This window comes from Colletotrichum fructicola, assembly GCF_000319635.2.
Source record: "Colletotrichum fructicola Nara gc5 chromosome Unknown KSG_Nara_v1_contig05, whole genome shotgun sequence".
Taxonomy (NCBI): Eukaryota; Fungi; Ascomycota; class Sordariomycetes; order Glomerellales; family Glomerellaceae; genus Colletotrichum; species Colletotrichum fructicola.
In genome coordinates this window covers 3,276,737-3,299,978 of record NW_027094055.1, presented here as the reverse complement: position 1 = coordinate 3,299,978, position 23,242 = coordinate 3,276,737, and the positions used below count along the sequence as shown (strand labels likewise).

Here is a 23,242-nt window from a genome sequence, read left to right as displayed (position 1 = left end):
ACTCAGTCGCACATCCTGTCAATCAGAGCGCGTAGATTTGTGTAGCAACTTGGCTTCGAGATATGTGAGATGAGACGACGGTGTTCTACTACATAAATATATACCTTGTTCATCGTCAACTGATACAGTATATTAAGGGACAAATGCGGTGTCGTGTAAATCTGTATATCTTTACTTACCTCCGTATTCTCTACTTTTGTCCTCGTCCAACATGGATTTACTTATATTTGTCGTACATGAGATAGATGTAGGTATCAGAGGACTTACGTGCATCGTCTTGACATACAGAGTATGAAGGAAAATAGATAAATCAGATTATTCATTCGTTCAAATTCAAGTATAACTGTTGAAAATTTACGCAGAGCTTTCAACTTACGCAGGAGAGAAGAATTTAGTGCGGAACTTGCCCTCGATGACTCCCATTGTTGGTATTCGCGGTGCCTTCACACTGGAAGTCACACTTCACCAGACGAAACTGTTCATTCCTTCCATTTGAACCTAAACTCAAGGTGCGCCTTCCACCCGCACAGTCAGTGCCTTCCTTAACGAGGTTGCCAACTTCTCACTTTCCATCCAATTTCTCACCTTCGACCCACCCTCTTTCTCACTTCCAACCCCATCCACGCAGCTATTCTCACGGGGTATTTAAACCTCCTCATCGAACGGCTTGTCGATAAACTTTTCTTCCTCACATCCGCCTGCTCTCTTTCACTGCTTCTTCCACTACTGTGAAAACCACTACTGGGTGGGCCCGAAACTTCCTCAACACATCTACCTGCTCTCACCATCCGCACCGTTCGTTCCGACTCATACGTCACACAATCACATCCACGACACCTATCTCGGCGTCGCAACACAACACACGACATGGAAACCGACCAGGGAAATACACAGACAAAGCAAGGCGGCCAAGGTCTTCAAGACGACGATACCAATATCGTCACGATGGAGCGCAACCAGTCGGCATCAGACCAGATGGCAAAGGCGGCTAGGCTGCTGAAGCTAGCGCTTTCCGACGCAGCCCAACAGCAGAAGCGGAAGCGATGCGACGAGATCGGGTCTCACGACTTGCCCCCTACGAAGATTCAGAAGAGATCAGGACCCTACTCGGAAGCGACCCGAGGCAAGTCTGAGACGAACGTCAGTGAAGAGTCAGATGTGGACACGAACATCGACGCATCGTCTGACCAACGACTCAACCTCAGTATCATAGCCGATACCTTCATCACTCAGAGTCGTGGCATTGCGTGGACAGGACCAAAGGCGGAAGACAGCACCAGGGAAACCCAAACCCTTTACCACGAGATCCTCTGTATGATAGAAGAGCCACTGGGCCCGGATCTGGACATCGCACTCCAACTTGCTGCAATAAATCCTTCAGCAAAAGAAAGGAAGGATATCATGGCGCCCTTCATGGAGAACCTGCAAAAGGAGCCTTGTCTGCGTCGTTTCGTTGTACGCCACGTCAATGATGAGGAGAAACGGTCAACGCTGGAGACTCGGGCGACGGAAGTCAACATGATGATTGCGATTCACAAAGCGACCGGACGCATTCCACTGGAGCGTAACGACGTTCTAGGCAAGTCAGCAAGACAGAAGTGGAAGACAGCCGCCTGGCGTGCGACAGCAACTGCTCTTGGTTCCTCGGACGAATATTTGATGCGTCTTTCCAGGCTCTATACACATTTCTACGCCGTCGAAAAGGAACATAGAGATGCGATGAGACGCATCCGATAGATGAAGTAGCTCTTGTGAGCCGTCACAAGACACAAGTGCATCATTCCCGGAACCCGTCTTTTTCGGTTGCGTTGTTACCTGCAGGGAATTTGGCGATATGGTTTGGACGGCATTTGGGGCGATTTAAGGGGATACGGAAGGGATTTGCGCGGGAGTTTTCTGGAACATGCGGCAGTGGTCAGTCTGCGCCGCCTTAATTTTCAAGACAAGACGTTATTTGCATAGACAAAAAAAAAAGTTGCATCAAACACTTCAGTTTTCATTTCATTGTGAGCACTGAAACAGTTGCGTCAAGTTGTCGCATAGAGATGAAAACACTTTACCTATAAATGTACCTGTTCGTCGTCGCATACACGGTCCGTCAGACGAAAATCATACTGATGGGGGAGCGAGTTTCAGCGTAGCTTATCGTGAGCGATGGAAGTCACGGAGGTACTCTTGCAAGGTGTCCCATCTCTACCAAGGCCATGTCGAAATAGGAGCGTGTAAATACAGGTGAAGACTCCACCAGCCATGACGACAGACTACCCTGGTGATGATCGGGTGTTTTCAGATTCCAGATACAATCCTTGCATGTCTAATGGGCGCTAGGGGGAAGTTCTTCATGGTATGTTATCTTGGCCTTGACATGGGTCCTACAGAGAAAATGAGAGAAGATCTTTTTGAAGAGGATGATGAGCATACTAAAGTTGAATTCGCGGCTGCAGACGGAGGTACTATCTGCTGATGAGGAAGGGCTGGGTCTATATTCCCGTAGTCTCGCCAAAGAATCCATCAGCGGACAAGGCAATGTTGTCCACAAGATGAGTTTTACGTGCTTGTGCGCCGAGGTCGGAGGCAGTGGTCGGCTTTACTCAAATATATGACCCTCTGTTGAAGAAGTGGTCACCCGTAGTGAATTTTTGAAGCACAGATTCCTGACAGCTCGTTGTGAAGTTCCGTTGACGGTCTTTTCTGTCATTTGCTTGGGGGTATTCTGGATGGTATTATGACCTCGTTCGCCCCCCGCGATTGGACTGCCTCCAGCAGGAGCCAGATGGCGAACATCGTTATGAGATGTTAGTTTTCTACCAGACAATAATGCCACGCAATCGGTGAAGTAATCAATCGCTGCTCAAGGCCATTGCTTGAGGGACGAAGTACGCGTTAAATAGCTCAAATATTGCCTCTGAGGGCTCCCAGAGATTATGTGCAAATATTCAGCTGTGTACAGTGGCTTTTCGTTCTGTTTCAGTGCCTCTGAAAGTCTTCTTTCGTCGTTTATTAGACTGTTGTCCGCAAATTGCTTCTCATGCTCTTGATCCAGGATGGTCTGAAGGCAGAGGCAACCAACAGAAGGCATAGGTGATTTGGAAGTCAACATGAATTATACAGGCGTATGTCATGAGTAGAGACAGATACACAGCCGAATGAGCAAGAAACTTGGGCGCTCGCGGACATGGCCGCTAGGACAAGACGTCGAATCACTCAAACGTTTCGCGTCGGTTGGGGACTAACCGTTCAATGAAAGGCGAAAGCCAGTCCAGATGGAAAACACCTGGAACAGACGCTGGCTGCTCTGATTTTTGCTGAGAAGCAAGTCTGCTGATCTCATTCCTTATAACTATTACCAAGATTATCCACCGAGACAACAAATGAGCACCAGACGTGACCTGTCCCTCGGTCAGAAATCGTCATGGACAATGAGAAGGCTAATGAAATATGACCCAGCCTACCAGAGGTAAAGAAAGAGGACTTGCCGCGTACGGTCGCGCCAATCTCTCCTTGATTACTATTTAAATGAGGTTATCAAGCCAGAAAACGACGATTTATCAACAATGGAAGTACCTGTCCCAGGTTGACCTCGTCCGCAAACACTCTTTACCGAGCTGTCTCAGGGTCAGATGTCCCGGCTGATATGGAACCTGTGACTTGAATGCATGATCACGTCCCCGGGGGCTTGTTCGTCGTCTTGAGACGGGTATTATTGACAATAAACCGACGGGGGCCAATATCCAGAGCTGGTCGAGTGCCCCTTTCGTCTCATCTCCTTGTGAAGTGTCATGACGACCAAATACAGAGAGCAATTGAACGAAATTCCTCAATCGAAGGAGTGTCGTATAATAAGCCTACCCGTCACAAATTCAAGCTTAATTCAGCAACACAATCATAGAGGATGTTCGTCTCAAATGGTTTCTGGTCCAGAAATGCATCACTTTCAATCACTAAGCCGTGTTCGTGCGTCCGGAAGATGATAAGATGACAGAATCTCTTCAATCGCTTCAGCGTCCGGCGTTTTCTTTCCATGGAATGCTTGAATAGTCCAGCAGGGGTAGCAATGTTTCAATACTCGATGCTCCAGGGCATCGAGAATCGGCAGAACGTCATTGGATTCTTTTTAGGTATTTGACCGAGAATTATTGTATAGATCACAACGATGGCAACGATTTTGTTTTTCTAGAAAGTCTCAACAAGGGAGTCACAAAGCTTTTATATGGCGGGCTCTGGCGCCCATGCACGAGCAAACATTTCTGTCGTCAAGCGTCGCTTCGGCCATTCGCCTTATAAATGACATCGTACCAGAAAGAATGAGAATCAACAGAGCAAACCAAATGAATCTATTTGACCACAACGCGCGAAGGAAAGGTGGCCTGATAAGCTCGAGGACGGTGTTCAATGCGCTGGCTCACCAGCATCGCTAAATTTTCTCCACACCTCACAATGTTTGTCTCCGTGGTGTCTCTGCCCATTCACGTCAAAGTATTCCTATGAATATTCAAATCGTCGCTGTGGCTGGTCGACAGTCATCACGGTCTCGAGGGCGTTAAAAACTGGCATGGGCTTGCAGACTGGACGGCCGAGGCAGTGCGTGTGATGGCTTTACCCAAGCTCTCCAATACACGGACTGAGAGGACATCATGCCGAAATTCAGATTCGAAGACGACTAACATGTCCTTCTATATGCTGGATACCTTAGAAGCTATTAGGAACGTTTGATGTATTGCTGAAACTTCAAATTCATTGAACATCTATATAAGCTTAGCCATTTCGCAAGAATTAGTAACGGCCAAGGAAATTGAACCTATATAAGAAAATCGCTATTATAGCCTGTGACTACTCCTACACGTCTAAGCTATCGCTTATCTAGCCTCAAGATCAATAACCTGACGGCATAAGTTCTTCTCACGAACAGAGCTTACCCTCGTCTATTACTTTCGGCATCGTATTATTATATCTCTAACAGAATACCCACAGAATCGGTTCAGAGTTCGATAACCTCCATTTGACGCCGCTAAGGCTATGTGGAACGTTCGAAGCGAACATTTGTGGCGGGTTTCATGCGAACATACCGAAAAACTACATCATTTTTAGAGAACGTTAACGTCGAGGAACGAATTCAACATTATGTACGGTATAATCTGGCAATTTAAAATGAGTAGGGCGAGAGTACAGCCTCCGCGAGATCGTCAATGGTCGAGTTGACAACGGTACACTGTCCCTAAACCATGTCAGTGCTAGCAGGCAGCGGGAGCATGGGAATCTTGGCAGACAAGCTCGATCGAATGACTATATAAACGGTCTGCTCGGCTCGAAAAGCCTATGGAAGACACAATTACTCCGTATCCTACAGTTTCTTTTAAAAGCGTTTCTCATGAGATATGCCATATCGGGAAAATGATGTCGAATGAGTGGGTGGACGTGTTGTGTCTTTGATATCTCTGATCTGGCGTCATTCATCTCTGTCAACGATTTATTCTCCGAATATACGTGAAGTCTTGTCATGAATCGCCGGTGCACTTCTGTAGCCATCGCTCTTCAGCCGGAGAAGTCGCCCGCTCGCGACTCCCGATCTCGGATGGTAGCTCTAGTAGATCGTCAATTTGGATTGCGCTGGCCGGCTCAACGAGATAAAAATGCTCTGAGAGACGAGTTATATCAGAGGGAAAGTGCCGTGACTACTACTGCGCAGCTACCTATACAGTACTCATCGAGAAGCCCCGCGTTGAAATCGGCTTGTTCGACAACTAGCCGGAGGAGCACAGCGCCGAGTGCTCGCACCCGCGAGGTGACGGCCAAGAACTTCAGGGAAAGCATCGCGTTGATCCAGTCCCGAGTCTAGTCCCGGCTGCTGTGAATCGGACACGGCAAAGGTAAGCCCTTTTACGTGGTGGTTGAGACTCCGCTGATGGTGCCAGAACACCGTGTAGATATGACATGAGCTGCGCTTTCAAGTCCCGCGAGTGATACTAACTCTGCATGTCCCTTTCCTCTGCCTGAGTCGAGCAGAACCCGACGTGTAGTTTAGGGGCCATGACTTTATGCAGACCTAGGCTTAAAGGTGACTTAATATGGTTTCTGATGGGATGGCTTAGTCTCATGGCTGCAGTTTGTTAGTGTTTTGCCCAAGTCTTTAAGATTCTTATTTTCCATGTCACTTCATAGCTGCCTCGGTATGTCTCAGCTATTCCAGTGAAGAAAGAAAACCAAGGGGATATCAGTGGTTGGGATAAGACTCTCATAGGAACAGATTCCATATCCTACTCATTCTATTGAGAGCAAACGAAGTCTCGGAAGAAGTCCCTCTTCCTCGTCCTTTTTTCTAGTCCCCGTTATCCTCGTCGTCCCCGTCGTCCCCGTCGTCCCCGTCGTCCCCGTCGTCCTTATCGTCCTTATCGTCCTTGTCGTCCTTGTCCTCGTCAGTTTCCCTCATCGTCCTTCTTCATAGCACAAGGCCATAGTCTTCATCCTTCTTAGCTGGCTTGACTTGCTGCCATTCATCGTCATATGGAAGACCGACACGCTTCTCGCGGGTGAACCATTCCAACAGTTGAGAGAAGGAACGAAGGTCGATCATTTCGACTTCGCCATCGTCGTTGGTCACTGCAACAGCCTTCTTCTTGGCATCCTCTGGCTTCACTGTCTCGATGTCGCCGATGATGAAAAGACCATCAGTATGGCGGGTGATACCGACAGCGGAGCGCTGTCGCGAAGCGACGTGGCCGGCGGTGGACCCCCTCTCGACAGTGAGGACATAGAAAATGACGGGTTTTTCTCGGCCTCGGAATGTATCGGGAGTGTGGACCGTCACCTTTCTGTCGAGGCTTGGCTCTCCCTCGAGCAGCGACTCTAGTCTTCTGTTCATGGCCGCATAAGGGGAGACAATGCCGATATCCTCTGCATCGATCGTGCCATTGGATGCGTTCATCAGCTCGAGAATGAGTTGGATCGTCTTGTCGGCCTGCTGGATGTTGTAGCGCGAAGCTGTGAGCTCCTCAACCTTACATTGACCCTGAAAATGGATGAAGACCGGCTGGATTTTGCCCTTGTGCTGCTTGCTCTTGATGGTCTTGTACTTTGACACCGCCCACTTCTCTGCAGCAACAGCCTTGGGACGATTCGCGATGCCACAACTATCGGCATATGTGAAGTCGCTCACATCGGGATAGAATACCTCGGATGCGGGATCGAAACCACCGTCAACGATGCGCAGCTGCTCGTTCAACACACAGGTGGGCCAACCAATGCGACGGAAACGTTCAAGGGCAGAGACGCGAAGGTGACGAGCGAATTTGTTGACGAAGTTGCCTGACGAGTCTTTCTCATGCAGCGTCATGACCGTTGGTGGAAGCTGGCGCTCGTCGCCAGCAAGGAGCCAGGCACGGAAGTTTGGCCAACCTAGGAGTGCCTGGGGAACATTCATGGCGCCAGCTTCATCAAGAACACTGGCCTTGGCGATCTGTCGAGTGAAACAGATGTAGGCGTTGTCCTTGGCGACGTGGGGAGTTGCGGCTAGGACATCAGCACGAGAGATGACGCTGGTCATCAGATTGCTGAGGAGGTTGTCTGGCTTCCGCATCAGGTCTGCATCGTTTGGACCGGGATAGTGAGTCTTCCATTCTGTGACGATGTCGTCCCAAGACTTCCCACCACCAAAGAAGCGGCGCAAGGGATCATATGCCGGAAGGGCGAGATATTGAAGGCGGAGATCGTGAAGCTCGCCAGAGTCATGAGTGTTGAGTCGATAGTTCCCGAAACCAACAATTTTGAGTACCCACTCAGCGACCGACAATGGCATCTGGAACACGCGCTTGGACCTTGGCAGCTGCTGTGAGTTGTAATGCGCAGTGCGGTTGAAGGCGTTGTTGACAGTGCTGAGGATGCGCTCATGCTCCAACTGGATGTTATGGCCACGAATGACGACGGCGTATTGGCGGTGGCGATGGCTGGGGAGGCTCTTGTTGTACTCATCGACGAATTGTCGGTTGAGCTTGTATGCGGCTGCACGCGTTGGAGGTGGCACCATTGGAGCTGGCATACACAAACAACTTATCGAAATCGTCGTGATCAAGCAGAATGTTGACAAGTGTAAAAATGACATCAGTCTTGCCGGCTCCGGGAAATCCAGTGACCATCAGGACGCCAAGGGGCACAGCTTTGAGATATTTTTCGAGGCGCTGACGTGTGACTGGACGCAGGCGAGATAGGACAAGCTCGCAGAACCGCTCATCTCTTGTCGAAAGGAAGTTGATCGCTGGAATGGTGCCGTGCTCTCTTGGCGCCAACGGCTTGATCGGGTTAGAAACACAATCTTTGTAGAATTTCTCCAGTGTGGAGGCGAACAGCCGATCTGTGAAAAGAGGAGCTCCGGTACGAGGGCTGGAGGCTGCAGATAGAGGCTGAGCAGGCGTGGGACGACGCGGGCCAAACACTAAACCGCGGAGGCCGTTTCCCTGAATGAACTGCTGTTGCAGCTCTTGCTCGAATTCAAGCCGCTCCATAACCAAAGTCTGCGTGAGAGACTGCTCAGACGTGATGGCATCCTCGGCATTTTCGGACTGCTCTGACTGAACGCGGTCGGGGTCAGGAAGCGGAATGTTCAAGACATCCGCTGGGTCGTAGGCTATGTCAGACTCTAATTCGTTCTTCAGCCTGTCCCAAGATGAGAGACGATGAACAGCATCGACGAGGCGTTTGTATGTCGAAAGATTCAGATCGATCCTGAGGAAGGCGGTCTCCTAGATGCCGCCTGTGTCTTCCCAAGTGTTGTACGATTTGAATGGCAGCTCAACTTTGGCATCGGCGTCTCCAGCCACCTTGGTAGCTTCAGGGCGTTGCACAAGCAGAACGAAGTTGCCTGTGTGGTCGAGCTCCGAGACAGACGGATTGACGACAGTTCCTGGCCAGTAGTTGACATCATCCGGCATGGGGTCCTTCAGCTTCAAGGGCTTTGGTTTGGGCTGGAACGCGATGCCGACCGAGTCACCGAGCTGGGCTGTGCGACGCAGAGCTTGTCCGTACTCGGCACGCTGCAGAGGGAGGTTAGTCACTGGACAGAGACGACAGGAAGAGTTGGGTGACTTACGAATTCATCTGATAGAAGCATGACGGCGTACAAGAGCTGGCCAGGCTGGTCTTCATCTCGGCTGAGCCGGAGGTAGCGGACCTTGATGGGAACGTCGCGCATGACTTCGACCTGTCGGATCAGGTGAACGAGGTCTCCAGCAACAGAATGCACCAAGCTGGTCGAAACATGACGGAATCGCGAGTGCGAAAACATTTCGATGTGCTGATCCGACAGAAGGCCCTGGCCAGCGGCTTCATCCCACTCCTTCGTGAAACGTGCCACATTCCAATCAGGCCTATGAGAGAAACACGAGGTTAGTAATTGATGAAACAAGAAACATTTGGGGAAGATGGCATACCTGTTGCTGAAAGGGTCGTACGAGAACCTGTGCTCTTTCACGATTCTCAGGATCGAGGACACCTTTTTGGACCAGTCCCCAACCTTGACCAGGCAGGTGAACTCCTTTGTGCCGTAGCAGAGTGAATTCAGACTGATGCTGCCTTTGATGGGCTGGCCACGGTGCAGAATGCCGGCGTATTGCTCATCAGCGGCGAAAGGCAAGGGGTAACCGTCGATCGCGGGTCGGCCGGTGATTTTGATGGCTGTCCAAGCTGTATCTTTCTGATGTTTATCAGGAACGTATTGCCGGTACTCTGAGGGGAGCTCGCCGCATTCTTTGGTCTGCAAATCAAGTTGGTCGGCGAAGAACTTGAGCTTAATGGTAATGACATTGCGAATTTGGCCAGCAGAACGGCTGCGAGTGGCAACGACACCGTCAGATTGCAGGATGGGGAAGGTGAGTGAAACGCCAGCATATGCTTCAACCTGAGCCGGAGCCGCCCAAATGAACTCGGTCTTGATCTCGCCCTCATGACCGATGGATGGGCTACTACCACCGATGAACAGTTTGTCTTTTGGGAAAATAAGGACACACGCCTTGGACTTCTCGTTGGCGACGTAGGAAGCCATTTTGGGTAATAGTTGGCCAAACACGGAGGTAAGGACCAAGGAAGGTAAGAATGGAAGAAATGGTTGGGGTAGACGAGCAGGCGCTGGTCTCAAAAATGGGTAGGGGAATAGCGCGAGCTCTTGAATTCGTCGAATGGAATGATGTAGAGTGCAACGATTCTCGCTAACGAAGTGCTTTGAAGATGAAATCAGAGTTGGCGATCGAAAGTGTGGGAGGTGAAAAAGGGAAGACAAGACCAAAAAAAAAAGAATTCTTCGCTTGTATTCGCTAAGAAGCCTGCCTATCTAAGCACTCAGGACAGGATAGGAAAGAACACACCGGTCCTCACCGACCCGACTTCCTTCCTTCTCTGCTTCCTCGCTTGTTATACCTAGGTACCTCAGATTCGTTGCTAAATATCCACCCACACGTGACGTAAGGAAACCGCCTGTATGTCTGCGTTTCGGAAAGGTTGTGTTATGCCTTGCCTTAAGCTGAGTTGACTTTCGGGTTCCTGTTGAGAAGGCGAGCTGAGTTTGGTTCCGGGGAGCACGTTAAATCCCTGGTCTGAATACAGCTGGCATTGCGCTCAGCCTCCAACGCCCTGTCTTTGGGCCTAGATATCTAGTACACGTCAAAGATTAGGTGCAGGTTGGGAGAAATAGACGGTCCACACCGCCGTTCTTGCACTTGCTTTTGGTTTGATAACCTGCGGCATATCGGATACGTAAGCCAGTTGGAAGGACATGTGTCTCGGGAGCTCTAGGAGGCAGAGGTTTAGAAAGCGCATCGAGAAAGGTTTGCAGACCGTTTTCACCATGGAATAAAGCCGAATCAGGTGACGGAAGACGGCAACATAAGGTCAAAGACGCCATGGAAGTTGTTGTTTTACTCGGCCAATCAGCCACTCGGCTGGGGCCTTCCAGTTTCACAAACATCAACCCTCAGTAGATACGTAGCGTTGAGTAGCTTTTTACGTACTGCGTTCCCCATATCTCGCTGGCTATTATGGTGGCTAGGGATAATGAGGGGTGTGTGAGTATGTGGTGATTGCTTGGTGGTAGAGAGGCCAAGGTTTCTGCATCCCCACGTCCCCACGATAACCAACAGAGGCCAAAACGAAGAGCCTGCCATGCATGGCAATGGGCCCCTAAACTGTAGAATCTACTTATAAGTATTTCTCCGGTTATTTTAGTGAGAAAGATAACTAGGGAATATCAGTGGTTAGGATGAGATTCTTATAGGAAGAGATTTATTCTATTAAGAGTAGATAAAGCTTGAGAAAAAATCCCTTTCTTTGTCTTTCTTCCTTATCCTTCTTCCTCGTTCCCTGTCGTCCCTGTCGTCCCTGTCGTCCCTGTCGTCCCTGTCGTCCCTGTCGTCCCTGTCGTCCCTGTCGTCCCTGTCGTCCCTGTCGTCCCTGTCGTCCCTGTCGTCCCTGTCGTCCCTGTCGTCCCTGTCGTCCCTGTCGTCCCTGTCGTCCCTGTCGTCCCTGTCGTCCCTCTCGTCCCTGTCGTCCCTCTCGTCCTTCTCGTCCTTCTCGTCCTTGTCGTCCTTGTCGTCCTTGTCCTCGTCATGGCCCCCCATCGTCTTTCTTCATGACATAAGGCGTACATAACACGGAGACTCGACACCGTATTCAAAATTTCGGGACTGCCTGCCAAAATCGGGATTTACTACATGATCAACTCACTACGAGCTTGCGACAGTTGCACTGTACCCAAATGTAAGTCGAGGCTTTGCGACATGTCAACGTTTTGCAACAACTCAGCATGTCTACTGCGACGCTTATGAGGTGCTATGATGAATAGGCAACTTCTTAGTCAGATATGTTAGGCCCGCGCCGTATCAGTGCTGTGCTGCACTTAAGCTTGTCCGATAGGTAGTGTGTGACAACAATCGTAAGTCACTTTTTAAGAGACATCAGCGACCTAGTGAGTAACGCTTCACTTCAAAGAACCAATGATTGCGCAGTAGCATCTTTTAGAAAAACCAGAAGAGGGTCTGCGCTACCGCCAGTGCCGGCACGCCGAGTAAAGTGGGGCTATCCGGAGTGACCGACCCGCCCGGCGCCGGGCCGGCCGGGCCGGAACACACACCAACCTCACAACCGCCACCACGCATGCAACGGAACAATTTTGAGTTATTTGGTATCATTCAAACTTGGTATTGCACAGTTACGTAAAGGTCATGTACACATTTGCGCCAGAAGTCCCCGCTTTTCATTACCTTTCCTTCCCGATCCCTTAGAACAGCGCGCCGCCCAGACGGATGGCGACGGACTTGTTCTGGGTGTAGTTTGCGAGGGCGGCCTCGCCGAGTTCTCTGCCGATTCCTGATTCTTTGAACCCGCCGAACGGGACAGAGTGGTGAAGCATGTTATAACCTAGGTGCAGGCGCTTTATTAGCATGCCGTTTGGAGGCTTCGAGGAGTTTGTGTGAAGTGGTGAGGCGACCCGGCGATCCCGGAGGTGGTCCGAGACCTCCGGGCGGGGGAAGGCGGGGGGACACGGGCCACAAGGGACAGTGCGGGGTAGAGTGGGGCAGAGAACTTACAGTTAACCCAGACGGTACCAGCCTTGAGCTTGTTGCCGACGCGGAGGGCGGTATTGAGGTCCTTGGTGTGGACGGCGGCGGCCAGGCCGTAGTTGGTGTCGTGGGCGAGCTTGAGGACCTCCTCCTCGTCCTTGAACTTGGCGATGGCGCAGACGGGGCCGAAGATCTCCTCCTGCATGATCTTCATGTCGGGGCGGACGTTGGAGAAGATGGTGGGCTGGATGAAGTAGCCCTTGTCGCCGTGGCGGGCGCCGCCGGTCTCGATGGTGGCGCCCTCGTCGGTGCCGGCCTTGATGTAGCCCATGATGCGGTCGAATTGCAGCTGGGAGACCTGGGGGCCCTGGAAGGTCTCGGGGTGGAACGGGTCGCCGACCTTGTTGGCCTGGGCGCGCGCCTTGAACGCCGCGAGGAACTTGTCGTAGATATCCTCCTGGACGAAGATGCGGGTGCCGGCGCAGCAGCACTGGCCGTGGTTGTAGTAGATGCCGAAGTTGACCCAGGAGATGGCCTGCTCGATGTCGGCGTCGTTGAACACAATGTTGGGGGACTTGCCGCCGAGCTCGAGGGTGACCTTCTTGAGATTGGAGCTGGCGGCGGCCTTCATGATCTGGCGGCCGACGACGGTGGAGCCGGTGAAGGCGATCTTGTCAATGTCCATGTGGGAGGAGATGGCGGCACCAGCGACCTTGCCGAAGCCGGAGATCAGGTTGAAGACACCAGGGGGGAAACCGGCCTCCTTGACGAGGTTGGCGAAGACGAGAGCGGACAGAGGGGTCTGCTCGGCGGTCTTCATGACGATGGTGTTACCGGTGGCCAGGGCGGGGCCAATCTTCCATGAGAGCATGAGAAGGGGGAAGTTCCAGGGGATAATCTGACCGCAGACACCAATCTGTTTGAGTTGTTAGTTGTCGTCCCTCTTCTCAACTTGTAGGCTAACTCACAGGCTCGGGGCGGGTGTAGTGGAACATGTCGGGGGCGACGTCAATGGTCTTGCCCTCGATCTTGTCGGCCCAACCTCCGTAGTACCTCAAGCAGCCGACGACGGCACCGACGTCACCCTTGGCCATGGAGATGGACTTTCCGTTGTCGAGAGACTCGACGGCGGCGAGGAGCTCAGCGTTCTTCTCGGCGAGGTCGGCGAGCTTCAGCAAATAGAGGGAGCGCTGGTTGGGGGTGGTCTCAGCCCAGACACCCTCGAAGGCCTTGCGGGCGGCGGCGACGGCGATATCGACATCCTTCTCGGTAGCCTCGTGGACGGAGCAGATAACCTCCTCGGTGGAGGGGTTGATGACCTCGAAGGTCTGCTTGTCGACACCCTCAACCCACTCGTTGTTGATGAACCTGTCGAATGCTGGGTTAGCCAAAGCTTCACTCGTGTGTAGAGGGGCATGTTGTCGCATACAGTCCAGTGGGCTGGGTGTAGGCGCCCGTCACCGGGGTCTTGAGCTCAACGGACAAACCCATAGTGATAGTTGTGTGTAAGAACAGATAAAACAAGTATTGGTATCAAGGTATCACAGATAAAAAGAAAAAAGTTCGTGAAATGGGTTTGGTTGTTGAGAGAGTCGTGAGGAGTGAGGGAGGAAAGATGAGAGTTCAGGTCCGGGAGAGCTGGGGACGACAGGACTGTATATAAAGCGGGGTATGGGGGACAGACAGCACAGCTGGGGGAGGAGAGAAGTCCGCGACAGTGACGCCAACGGGGATTCAGCGTCGCGAAGCCAGACATCAATGTCGGAGGCGAAGGCAGTGTGGATAGACCTTAGCGTGGGTAGCTCGGCGGGGGGGAGGGTGTGCGGATGGGGATGGGTATGGGGGGCTAAGGAAGGGTGAGGGGGGATGGAGTTGTGCAGAACAATCAATCCCGAGGCCTGGTCTGCGGAACCGCAGATGGACATTGGACAAACATGCACATCCATGAAGCCGCACAACGTAAAGCAATGACTCTGGGTGGACTGCACCAGACGCAGACTCTCCACAGGACGCATCTGCATGCTGTATCTGGATGGAGCACACAGATAATTTCTAGGGGACTTTGGGCCCTTTGGCATGTGTAGACAGCAACCAGACAGCACACAGCAGACACAGGAACACAGATAGAGCACACAGACCTGGGGTGTGACCGGGGTCGCAGCGATGGAGGGGCAAAGGGGAGAGGGCCACCCACAGCAGCCGGGCCTGGGGGACGGGGACTCTGAGGTGCGCCTCCTCATGCAAGGGAGGGCCAGCCAAACGGGGGATAGTGGGCGCCGCTTCGGGCCAACGCCTGTTCCTCTCGGCCACCTCGAGACGAGTCCCCCGGTCCCCTACGCCCAGCATCGACTTGAATCCCGCCTCTCCAGCCGAGCGGTCATCTTCCATCCACGCGCCAACCTCCAGACGAGGGGTCTTTCGGTGTTAAACTACAGCAACAGAGACCCGTGTGTCGGGTATTAGGAAACCCCAGGGCAGCGAGTTGTTGTGTGTGGATGATGCCTGTTGATTCGGCTCAAGCGTGTCGAGAATGGCACCCAACTGCGGTGCTAATTGAGTTCCCCCAGCCCAGCCCATCTCTCCCATCCCCCGTTTTCCCCAGATTGTTAGTCGTCGAAACCAGAAACCATAATCGCATGATAGGAGCAAGGGAAATTAGACGGGCTTGCATCTTTCGTACTGCGTGTCTCTACAGGAGGATAGGGTATTATTGTGCCGTTGCTGTGCCTTTGCCACACACACAACAACAAGAGGCCTGTACTGTACTGCGTATCTCCAGACCCCTCCCTCCCCCTCTCCGCTTAACCCCTCTTCGGGGCGGTTGTCACCCCGCATTTCTCCATCACAGCTTGCGTCTTCCATCTGGGAAGTGGCCAATCACAGCTGTCCAAAAAGGCTCGTCTGTCTGGAAGCAGCAGCCACACCCGCTTCAAAGCGGTTCATCTCTGGCACATTTATGGAGTGATTGCATAGCAAATACGTTGAGGACACCGGCAAGAGTTGCTGTGACTGGCCAGGGCTCGATCTGAAGGACACGCTATGACAAATGCGCCGCCCCTGTGCATCTCTTTGGGGGCGTGTCACCTAGGGAACAGACGGGTTCCCGCGCTGATCTTGCTTGCACAGAAGACCAGACCAGACTGGACCAGCGCACATCGTGGGCCACCGCGTCGCAACTTGACCGTAATACCGTTGCAGTCAATGGCTGTCCTAGGTCCTTGGGTTGTCGATAGTGTAGAGCAGTATGCCTGCTTACGGTGCTTAGCAATGCACTATCAAAGCTGAAAGAGAAACTACCCCAGACTGTGAGGAAGATCATGTTGGGAACCACAACGAATCATCAGTTCTGGATGGACGGAAGCATCCCGCAGGATTACTTGGACGATGCGAATCAGCAACTGCAGTCAGCAAGCAACTCGCCTTACCCTTGAGTGCCTGATGCCCTCTCTCCGAGTCAGAAGAAAGGCAGTCGGCATATGGGACGAAGCTCTGTCCCTTTTGTGCCTGTTGCCCGTCTCTCCAAAACCCGCGCCAAAACCCGTCTGGAGCCCCGGGATGAAAAGGCTCTGTAGCGTTCCTCCGCTTTCTTTCCCCTCCAACCCCACCTCTTCCACCCACCTTGACGACGTACACACGTTGGTGGTGGTCGTGGTGGCTGGCCCTGCCTGCATGCTGCTGCTGTGCTCCGTAGCACCTTGGAGGTTACTATTAAGATTACCTTGAGAAGCGGAGGAATGACACCAGGGGGCGATGCGATCCACCATTCTCCAAGTTGTTGCTAACGCCGCAAGCCGTGATCTTGTTAGGAGATAAGCCTATCCTCAAGAGGCCGACCGGATCGTGAGTTCGGGCGAGACTGCGGTGCTTTATGCCACGAGGCGCGAGGTGAATTGCCCCTCCTCACGCTGCTGCTGTGCTGCTCTCGGGTCGTCATTACTGCTGTTTGCCGGGTGCCTCAGTCTCGGCCCAAAGCCCAGCGAGATCCCTTTTTCTCTCGCTCTCGACTTCCCCCGCACCAGAAGAGCACTTGAAGGGTAGAGACAGGGGTGTCTCCAACATCGGGGGATGTCGGTATATCATCCTGCAAACGCCGCGTCGGCGCTTTCTCAAGTTTCCACTGCTTGCCTTTTCGCTCGCCTCGCCCCCCAACTGCTGCCGGGAACCCAGAGAAAAAAAGTCTGGGCGCTCGCCCGCCCAATTTCTCCCTCTCAGATTCTCCTACCGAAGACCCCTGCTCGATCGCTTCCTTGTCTCCGACATCATTCGACAGCAGCGAACCCTCTTGGCCGAAGCTGTTGGGGATTTTGTGGGGACCTGCTCGGTCTGATGGCAGTTTCACGGCTACACGGAGCTCCAGTCTTTTTTGGTCTCTTTTTGCTCTGGCTGGCTCACCAACGCGTGGGTTTCCGGACGTGGAGCAAAGGGACGGGGTCACGGAGAAGGACCGATCCCCAAATGTGTGTTCTTCTGGGGAGAGGACGCAAATAGCATCTCGCCTCGAAACTTTATTTGTCGTGTCATGTCCTGAATAATTCGTCTCGCAAGAAAGCCGTCACCTGCGTTGTATGTTGGTGTCGTGTGCACGCATGGCTTTCCTTTGGCGATGCTAGCCGCGCATTGCCCCTCCGGAGCGGCAGCAGCGGCGGCGGCACGCGGCGCCAAGATCCGACTCGTCACGTCCTCAGGTTCCGATAAACTGCCCGGTTCCGATTGCCAATGTGACAATTGCTGTTCATGCTTGGCCATGCTTAATTCCGGGCCCGGGTTGGGCTGATGATTTCCGATCTACTTGGTCATAATTCCATAATTCCACGAGTTTGCGGTTTCTTGCGCGGAACCCGAGAGGAATCGATCTGCATCCGAACCGTGACCGGCGGCGCAGGAGCCGAGACATTGGTTGCAGGCGTTGTTGTCCTTTTGGAGACTAACAGTGAGGCTTCTCGAAGCCAAGTTTTGTTGGCCAATGATATTATTGCTGCTCGTCCGTCCAATAGTCGGGTTGCGATGTCCTTGGAATTGGTTACTCTGAGAGGTCGACTGGGTTCGGAAGCTATCCTGGCTTGTCCTTGTTCCCCGCATTCGCAGCTTATTCAGAGGGACTGCCTCCAAAAGCCGCAATGTGACTCGGTACGGCAGTCCTGTCAGATCTGGAGCGTGGGCGTCTGTGAGTATTCTGGGAGGTGCACGTGTGACAAGAGTTCGGTCTAAACATCAGGGTTCGTTCTTTAGGGTCCGTTCTTCAGCAACCGTGTTTGACACTCACGGACATGAGAGCAGCTTCAAACTGGAGGAATTTGTACGTACATACATGTCAATGTGAAAAATGAAGGTGAAGCTGTATACATGATATGGCTGCGATGCTTACTAGTGTGCGGATCAAGCATCCAGAGGCTCAAAAGACTCCTACCCTACTATGCGGGAGCTGGTCACCGCAGATGCCCAACGCCACAAACCCAAACGGAACCTCTTGCCTGGGCCATGACTTCGGTTGCTGGCTAGAATAACACCGCTGTGTAACGCTTCCCAGCCATTTGACCCTAGGCTGACAAGGGTGGATGCAGTGTCAACGTTGGCATCGATAAGTATGGGAACCGGCCACTCGGGTTCTTGACGTCCTCGACGAATCAGAAACATGAACACTTACATGACATGGGCCGGCCAAAAGGCAAACGCGTCTGCCGAGCCGCTGGCCCCTAGCACGTGGTGTTCTCCTCGTATGTCGGCTTGTATGATCCCGGCAAGTCAGGACTTGAAAGAGGGTTGGAGGGCTACCGCATGATAGCCCGAGGTGATAGCAGAGGAGATGATTTAGACGATGGGGAAGTACATGATATCAGGGACTGTGGGAAATGTAGTCGCCTCAGCAGCGGAAACCCAGCTGATGTCCTCTTCTGCTCGGCAATGTATGGTCGCTCTTGCCCTCCCAGCTAGCGGTTTAGCGCCAAGCATGTCATGAGTTAACATTTAATGGTTGGCACGATTAGCAGTGCCTGTGCTAGAAACCATCTCATGTTGTTTGGCAGCAACCACACGCACGAGGAGAATTGATACCAGCCAGGTTTGGTGGGGCCGGCATTGCTCACCGTCAAGGCCTTGGCATTGGTGTTCTTGCCAATTCGACCAGAGGAGGCTTGAATCCCAGTAGCTTTGCTGAATACATGATTCGGTTTTGCCAAACTTGAGCCAATTCGTCAATCGCATTAAGAGCGTGTTCGCAGACAAGCAAGACGGCAGTATGTGAGCAGAGGAGAGTAGCTGTGGTATTCAACAAACACCTGAGATATATGACACCCAACCGAGTTGGCGATTGAGTGAATGTGATACTGAAATCAAAGCCGTACATAAAGATCCGTGTCTGTGAGTATTGGACGAGGTGTATATGCTAGTGGGATGAGATGCACTCAGAGCTGGGGTGAGAACAAACATGCTGCTTCTGTCCGATGGCGCAGTGTATAATTCCAATTTCGTCGTTCCCATTGACCTGCAGGACTTCCTGCTATGCCTGGCGGAAGGTCGCATACAATGTCTCGCTTGCCCGGTCAAACGGTGCCTGACTTACCAGCTGCGGGGCCTTCTGAGCCGGACTCACGGGAGCATCGACGCTACCGTAGACTAGGTAGGACGACGTTTGGACGCTTTGCCCCATGAAAACCCTTGCTCACGTATGGATAGCCATCATCTCGAACCCTGAGAGCTGTTTGCTTCCCATGTTGCCAAGGGCGAAGCTCCAGGACCCCGGCGGTCTCGGGTGGCAGAACTGGGCCAGTAAGCGTCCATCTTGATTCGCCGCTTAAGAGCTGGGAAGACACATGTGACTGGGATCTGTCTTTCGATGAGAATCGCAAAGAATGACGTCACGGTAGATCTCAGTCTGGATGGCAATGAATTGGAGTTGCTGGCTGTCATGAGGAAAGACAGCATCGACTTCACCTGAACCTCTTCAAGCCCGCAGGTCCATATGCGGTTAGAGCCTGAGAAGAGGCATTCACTGGATAACAAGTCCTAGGCTGCATTGATGGAGTTGCATCAGCTACCAGACTAAAAAATCGGAAAACCCTCGAAAAGGAGGGGCTGGGATTGACATCTTAACTCGGCAGGTTGGTGACTGCGGCTCCGAGGGGCAGAGGCGTCGAGGAAAAAAAAATTCTTGCGATAAGTGACTTGACCGGGATGAACGCACAGACCATTCTCATTTTTCCGTGATCCGGCCAATCACGACGCCCCTTTTCCCGGCGACAAGCGGTGAATTTTCCCATCTGAAGGCAGGATCTTGTGTATCGGGAGTGACATCTTCTTTGGGGCAGATTATAAGGGCATCGGCGCTCGGATTTTCTCCCAAAAAGTTTTTCCGCCCAATCTGCAAGAACAGCAAAGATCACGATACCGCCCGCCAAGGTGCTACACGCCCTCCAAACCACCCCGAAAAGCTGTCTCCGTGCTTCCAGATGCTCATGGAGGGCATTGAAGCTATTGCCGAGGCGGCGCAGCCTCCAAAGGCGGAGGCGCACTCGCCGACAGGTACGCCTTGGCCTCCCACCTTCCCCGGCCGACGAACTTCTTCACCAGCTTCGGAGACCTTGATAGCGACCACCAACAGCCCAAAAGACAGTCGAGGAAGGCGCTGACCTGGTCGCAGGACCCGAAATGAAGCAGGAATCCCCGAGTCTTGTCACCGATCTGGGCGAGACCCCCCAATTCCCACTCAAGCGACCCCGCGATTCGAGCGCAGACGATCCAGATGCCGAGTCCAAGAGGTTAAAGGTTGACGATGAGGGTCCGCCTTTGGATCTCAACTTCGATATGGACGCTATGATTCAGGGCGTCATGATGGACATCAACAACGAGATGGGCAAGGTCGACGGTCTGGATTCTGTCCCGGACGTGGACATGTCCGGAGACCCTCTTGGATCCGTGTCGCAAGAGCCTCCCCAATCCACCGAGTCCCATACGCCTGTCCTCTCCGAACCTCTGGCCTTGATGCGACGGACAACTACCACTTGTTTGTCAAACTTTGTACGTGGCGGTCTCGTCAGTCTTGGTGGCACCGCTAATGCTTTCCCCGTCTGCAGGCCCTGCAGCTGCTTGTGATCCTGTCGCAACATGTCTTCGACGACGTATACCAACAATTACAAGAGAAGGACTCCGAAATCTCCAAATCCTTTGCCACGATAAAGTCTCTGTTCCAACAGACGAGAGCGATCTACTCGACTACCGACCTTATCCTGGATCCTGCCACGCTGGATCTTACGATGCCGGACAACCTCACCGATGTCCAAGTCGCAAACCTTGCGAGTTTTTGCTGCGCGCTCTTTTCGTTTGATGGACACCATGATTCCACCTCAAAGGAGCTGCTCGCTTTGCAAGATCACTTCTTCTCGGTTTTTCTGCCTGGTGGCGAGCACGACATGGTCACGCAAGAGATTTCTGATCTCTTCGTAGCCGTCAAGACACATCTCGTCATTGACGCAGTCACGACAGCAGACCAGTCAGCACCGGTCGACCAACTTATTGCTGATGCTTTCTCTGCTGATTTGGAGGATAAGCTACGCGCAAGGCACGGGGGCTCAACTTTGACGACTGAGGAGCAGTCACTGGTCACTGCTGTGCAAGAACGAAAGGCGGCTCTGATTTCATACGCCTCGGGTCTCCCAGACACCGGTAAGAAGTTCGGCAACCTCTTTCTCTGTGTCACTGCTGAAAGGTCACGTACAGTTCTTCTCAAGATCGGCTACCCAGACGAAGACCTTTTCCGCTTACTTAACATGTACCTGCGCCGCAAGCTGCAATCTCTGGCAGGTCTTGCTTCAAGACACGGCATTGAGCTTCCGTCAACAATGTCGAACGGCGACCTGGACGCATCGGTATCTCACGATTTGGATGATCTAGGAATCAACTCCTTGCTCGAGGCAACAGACGGCCTCGTTGCACAGTACCTCCCGACCGACGCCATCGATGGCTTGCCTCACGACCCTCAGCCTCCCGTCCCGTCGACCGAGACCAGTGCTCCTCCCGCAGAGCCCGCCGCCGCACCCGCACCTGAAGCCCCCCCTCCTGCGCCGACAACGAACGGAAACACGGCCGAAGTCCAAGACTCAACGAACGATATCCTTGCCCTGGTCGCGCAAAGCACACAAGAATACGTCCGAACAACCCTCAACAACCTCTCGCCAGCACCGTACCAACCGACAGTACCAACGCCCACGGGAGCTGCTCCCGTCACACAAACGACGTACCTTTCACACTTGCAACAAACCCAGGCCCAGTCACCGTACTATGGCTACCCTCCGCCAGTCGAGCAGCCACCTCCGCCGGCACAGCACGATAACTCAGAGAAGCTGCCCCCCAGCCAGTCACTGCCTAGCGCAGTGCTCTACGACAGAGCCAGGCAAGCGGCGCTGAGCAAGACGAACAACCAGCAGAGGAGGGAAGGAACTACGTCAACAAGACGTCCCTGGACTCAAGAGGAGGAGAAGGCGTTGATGACCGGTCTGGACATGGTCCAGGGCCCCCACTGGAGTCAAATCTTGTCGCTCTTTGGTGCTGAGGGCACGCTCTCGAACATACTCAAAGACCGGACTCAGGTGCAACTCAAGGACAAGGCGCGAAACCTGAAGCTCTTCTTCCTGAAGACCAACTCAGAGATGCCGTACTATCTGCAAGCCGTCACCGGTGAACTCAAGACGAGAGCGCCGACTCAGGCAGCCAGAAAGGAGGCCGAAGAGAGGGCACGCATGAACTCAGAGGAGGAGCAGGCGCGTGTTCAAGGAATTATGACTCTTGCCGGTGGCCTTCAGCATCCTCAGCAAAACCGCGCGAGCGCGACACCAGCTACTGCGCCCAGCACGCCCTCGCAGTCCGCAGCCCAAATGTCACATCATCTCGCTCATGCTACTACGCCAACACATGCCGCTGTTTCCGGGCCACCAGCGACACCCGCCACGGCCACGCCAACCCACAACCGTGTACTGCCGGCTTCCTCACCTTATGCGGCAACAGCAGCTCAGCTTTCCCACACACCTCATGCCCTGTCACAGCCACCTCACACTCCGACACATTCCCACATCCAGCATCACTCTCAACCTGGAACGCCGCAGCCGCAGCAGCACCAGCAGCATCAACCACAGCAGCATCATCAGCAGCCTCAGCAGGAGCATGTTCAGCCGCAGGTCTCTCAGCCGGCCGAGGCTACCCCCCAGTACTCCACCGACGCCTCTGCGCCTGTGTATAGCCAGCAGAATGATGACCTGAAGGAGGCCGCTCTTATGCAGAGCCTGCGCGAACTCGAGGCGTACAGTAGCAGCGCCAGCTTGTCTTAGAGCGACGAGCAAATCAACGCTCAGTACTTTTATCAACCCCACATCCTCCACGACTACAGCGTCAACTATAGCATGACTTCGCAAACCTTGACCGACGAGGTTTGTAACGGCAACGGCACTCAGCAGTATCTCGTCAACAACGAGATCTGATGCCGGATGCCTTTTTCCAACAGTGTTAATACGGATACGGGAGATATCGATTCGCGCAGGATCATGTTCGGCCTTTGGTGGAAAGTTCCGTCAGCGCCTGTCTACACATGATTTTGGGATACCAGAACATGGGCAAGTTCAGCGCGAGGAGAGAGCGCAGTCATTTCTGAAGAGCGATTGTTCTTTATAGAATTATATTATATGGAGAGGTATTATGGGCATTTGTCTGTTTTTTTT

At 52.9% G+C, this 23,242-nt stretch overlaps 5 protein-coding genes across 5 annotated transcripts; 2 read left to right on the top strand and 3 right to left on the bottom strand.

Annotated features, from left to right (window-relative positions):
• Window positions 1-867: 867 nt before the first annotated feature.
• Window positions 868-1,737, top strand: CGGC5_v009607 (uncharacterized protein; the record flags this gene model as incomplete). Its single annotated transcript, XM_032023824.1, has 1 exon — window positions 868-1,737. The coding sequence occupies one exon, from the start codon at window positions 868-870 to the stop codon at window positions 1,735-1,737; it is 870 nt and encodes a 289-aa protein (XP_031879432.1).
• Window positions 1,738-6,436: 4,699 nt separating this feature from the next.
• Window positions 6,437-10,030, bottom strand: CGGC5_v009606 (putative ATP-dependent helicase; the record flags this gene model as incomplete). The annotated part of the gene is made up of 5 exons (XM_066152195.1): window positions 6,437-7,940; window positions 8,035-8,732; window positions 8,787-9,023; window positions 9,080-9,356; window positions 9,420-10,030. The coding sequence occupies 5 exons, from the start codon at window positions 10,028-10,030 to the stop codon at window positions 6,437-6,439; spliced, it is 3,327 nt and encodes a 1,108-aa protein (XP_066008491.1).
• Window positions 10,031-11,270: 1,240 nt separating this feature from the next.
• Window positions 11,271-11,597, bottom strand: NCOA5 (Nuclear receptor coactivator 5; the record flags this gene model as incomplete). The annotated part of the gene is made up of 1 exon (XM_066152194.1): window positions 11,271-11,597. One exon carries the CDS (start codon window positions 11,595-11,597, stop codon window positions 11,271-11,273), a length of 327 nt encoding a protein of 108 aa, XP_066008492.1.
• A 659-nt stretch (window positions 11,598-12,256) lies between these two features.
• Window positions 12,257-14,030, bottom strand: CGGC5_v009604 (Aldehyde dehydrogenase; the record flags this gene model as incomplete). The annotated part of the gene is made up of 4 exons (XM_032023820.1): window positions 12,257-12,396; window positions 12,567-13,455; window positions 13,508-13,907; window positions 13,969-14,030. 4 exons carry the CDS (start codon window positions 14,028-14,030, stop codon window positions 12,257-12,259), a joined length of 1,491 nt encoding a protein of 496 aa, XP_031879498.1.
• A 5,954-nt stretch (window positions 14,031-19,984) lies between these two features.
• Window positions 19,985-22,855, top strand: trf1 (Telomeric DNA-binding factor trf1; the record flags this gene model as incomplete). The annotated part of the gene is made up of 4 exons (XM_032023819.1): window positions 19,985-20,057; window positions 20,176-20,552; window positions 20,609-21,197; window positions 21,252-22,855. The coding sequence occupies 4 exons, from the start codon at window positions 19,985-19,987 to the stop codon at window positions 22,853-22,855; spliced, it is 2,643 nt and encodes an 880-aa protein (XP_031879499.1).
• Window positions 22,856-23,242: the final 387 nt, after the last annotated feature.